The following is a 3,157-nucleotide window of genomic DNA, read 5'->3' on the forward strand; positions in this document are numbered from 1 at the left end:
CCCCTGCCCGCTCTCCCAGCCCCCGCCATAGCTGCCCTGCCCGGCCCCAGCTCCTGGCTCTTTAAAAAAAAGCCCCCACTCACCAGCTGCTGCCAGGTGGGGGGGGCATTTCCTGCTGCCCCACACTGCCCCATGCTGTGTGGGGGGCTCTGCCATGAGCCCCTGACCTCCACCCACTCTCTCAGCCTGCCCCCCCATCGCTGCCCCACTCGGCCCCAGCTCCCAGCTCTTAAAAAAAAAAAAAAAAGCCCCTGACTCAACGTGAATACTAGTCACTTCACGCAAGCCTACCTGTCAGGGGAGATGGTATGGTCATACACATTTTACAGATAGGAAATTGTCAAGAGTTGACAAAATTTTCTCAGTACTCAGAAATTTTATAACACTTTATATGAGGGGTAGGCAACTGTTTCTGGCTTCAGGCTAGAATGACCTACCTTGAGTCAGAAGTGGATTGGTGGACAGGTGCTAGGACCTAGCTGCTGCCACCACTCACACAGGGAAAGTGTTTGGAACCAGTGCTTGTCCCTGTGGAGGCATGGGGAAAGTACCAGCAAGAAGTGCTTAGGCCTATGGTAGCACAGGAGGAGCACCTGCAGTTGAAGCCTTCCCCCGGTGCCAAATGTCATTAAAGCCTCACATCTGCAGGCCATATCCAATGGTTCAATGGGTCAGTTCCATTCCACAGCCTGTATGTTGCTCTGTACCTTCAGACAACAACCTAGCGGTCTTCATTTGCAATTGCAAATGCTTAGAACTTCTACAAATCTGGCCACAATTGCCCTCCCCCCCACTGCCCACCTCTTTCCCTATGTCACAAACTTGTCCATGAGGCATATCAGAACCCCAAGTTTCCTGCCACTGTCTGCTTGTCCCAAGGAAAAGAGCAGAGTTTGACCTGGGATAACTCCTAATCTTCATAAGTCTCAGCTACACTACCTTTGTACTGGATCCCACAGCTGGAGCAAAGGAATCTTTGACAGCTCCAGGTGATCACTCCTTGAATTGGGGAAGAATTCTAGGTGTTTCCCTTCATAGAAGGGGTTAGTCTGGAATAGCACTGAAACCATGCTTTACCATGGGCAAACAGTAAGATAGTAAACCACAAAATGATTTTTTGTACAGGACTAAAGAAATATACCAGAAAAACTGACTATAGTTTGAAGGCAGACTACACAAATACAATTTTTCACCCTTTTTTTCTGATTATAACACTGTCTTCCAGCGTGTCCTGACAATGTTTACAGACATTAGCAATCCATACAATGCTAGGAATTTCATAAACAAATACAGCTTATTATCAGCTTTTAACCAAGACCAAACACGAAGTCAGTCAAATCAAACTTGGGACAGATGTTTCTGTGGGAGACACTCTAACTGCAAAATGATTCCCGCTTTTGGGGTGGGTTTATGATACTTCACACCCCACTCTAACCTATATGAAGCTAGGTGATTATTTTTTTTGGCAAATCTTTCACTAAAAATAGAAGTGATACAAATTCCTTTTGTACACAATATATTTACTGTGCAACAGATTAATTAGCTGCACAGTAAACATCTCAGCATCTACATGGGCATTCCTATTAGGCTGGAGAAAACTAATTTACTTTGCAGCAGAATAGTACTGGTAAATACTTAAAAACTAGTATTTACCAGTAATATCCTGCTGTGGAGCAAAAAAACTCTTCAGTGGTGCATGTGTACACACTGACCCAGCTGGCTGGGGCATGAGGGTGCTTCAGTGCAGAAGCTGCCTGCTGGCAAGTTGCACACTGAAGCAACCTCGTGCCCCAGCCAGCCCCTCTGCAGGATGTTGAGCCAAGGGGGAAGAAGCTCTGGGCTGGCAGGCTGATGCGTGCCCCATAGTGATAAGCTCTGGAGTTTATTGCTGTACATTAATAGGTACATGCAGACATGCCCCTTCTGTCTCATTCAGACCAAACACATAAATCTGGGTCTCCCAGGAGCCTGCCCTTATCACTGGCATTCTTATATGGGTCTCTCTCAATATTCAGCTAACACTTACCTCCAGCCAGGCAACCACTGTAGGTCCATCCCACTGTGCAAAAGGCAACCCCTTTCTCCGAGCTTCCTCCAACAGTTCATGCCTAAAAGGGTATCACAAACTGTTCAGTACACAGCAGAAGCTGGGAACAACACAGATGCAACACAGATGCTAAAGGCAACAATAAAGAACAGTAATTTTGTTCATGAATAATTACTTTGATAGCACTGTTTAAAGGTATAAGCCTGAGAAAGAAATACCAGCTCCTTCTAAAGTATGATTGGATTTTTTTTAGGCCGAACTATTTTTTGTCTCTTTCTTCCACAATTTGTTTCTTGATGTCCTTTTACAATGCTTGCCATCTTGACATGCAAAGGAATGAATAACTGAGTAACACAGCTATGTATTATGCAATGTGAATATGTTGATAGTAAACAGTTGAGGTCATATATAAGCCAGGTCCTATGACCCCAAACATTGGAGTCCAGTGGGAAACACAGAGCTGGTTCCTTAGAGCCATAGGAGGGGATGGGAACAGGAGCACTGTCGGATGCTAGAGGACCGAGCAACCCCTATCAAGCTGTACTACCAGGTGCAAATGCTAGATGAAGTGCTTCATAGTGAAATGTTGGGGATGGGGGTATTTTTCCTGGGGTCATTTTTGAAGGAGGACAAACATTTCCAAGGCAACTCATCAGGCGCGTATGTTTGCATCCTCACTTTTGGCAGCACTTGGAGTGCTTATGTCTATCCAGACCCTTGATAGCATCCATTGCATTACCATCATGCAATAATTTATCTTTACATGTCAATTATAAAATTGGTCAGATAGATCCAGATTCTATAACTACATGTGCTAGATGTCAATAAGGGCAGAACACATCTGCCTCTGTCCAGAATTTGGCTTTAGCTGCTTTAAAACAGAGTAACATTATATTTAATATAACAGCGTTGAACACTGGTTATGTACATTTCATAGTTTCAAAGTTTCTAGGGTCGGAAGGGACCTGAGCAGATCATCTAGTCCGACCCCCTGCCATGGCAGGAAGAGCACTGGGGTCAAATGACCCCAGTAAGGTGGTCATCCAACCTCCTCTTAAAAACCCCCAGGGTGGGAGCCTGCACCACCTCACTTGGAAGCTGGTTCCAGAC

General features: G+C 45.4%; 1 protein-coding gene across 4 annotated transcripts in view; it reads right to left on the minus strand.

The window, feature by feature from the left end:
• PPFIA2 (PTPRF interacting protein alpha 2) overlaps positions 1-3,157 on the minus strand; it is an 854,871-nt gene that overhangs the window by 77,555 nt on the left and 774,159 nt on the right. For all 4 annotated transcript variants that reach the window (XM_019514802.1, XM_019514801.1, XM_019514804.1 and 1 more), the window contains one exon: positions 2,027-2,108. In XM_019514802.1, coding sequence (XP_019370347.1) covers positions 2,027-2,108 — 82 coding nt within the window. The remainder of the gene's footprint in view (positions 1-2,026; positions 2,109-3,157) is intronic.

This window comes from Gavialis gangeticus, unplaced genomic scaffold (genome assembly GCF_001723915.1).
Source record: "Gavialis gangeticus isolate Ggan-Ray unplaced genomic scaffold, GavGan_comp1, whole genome shotgun sequence".
NCBI lineage: Eukaryota > Metazoa > Chordata > Crocodylia > Gavialidae > Gavialis > Gavialis gangeticus.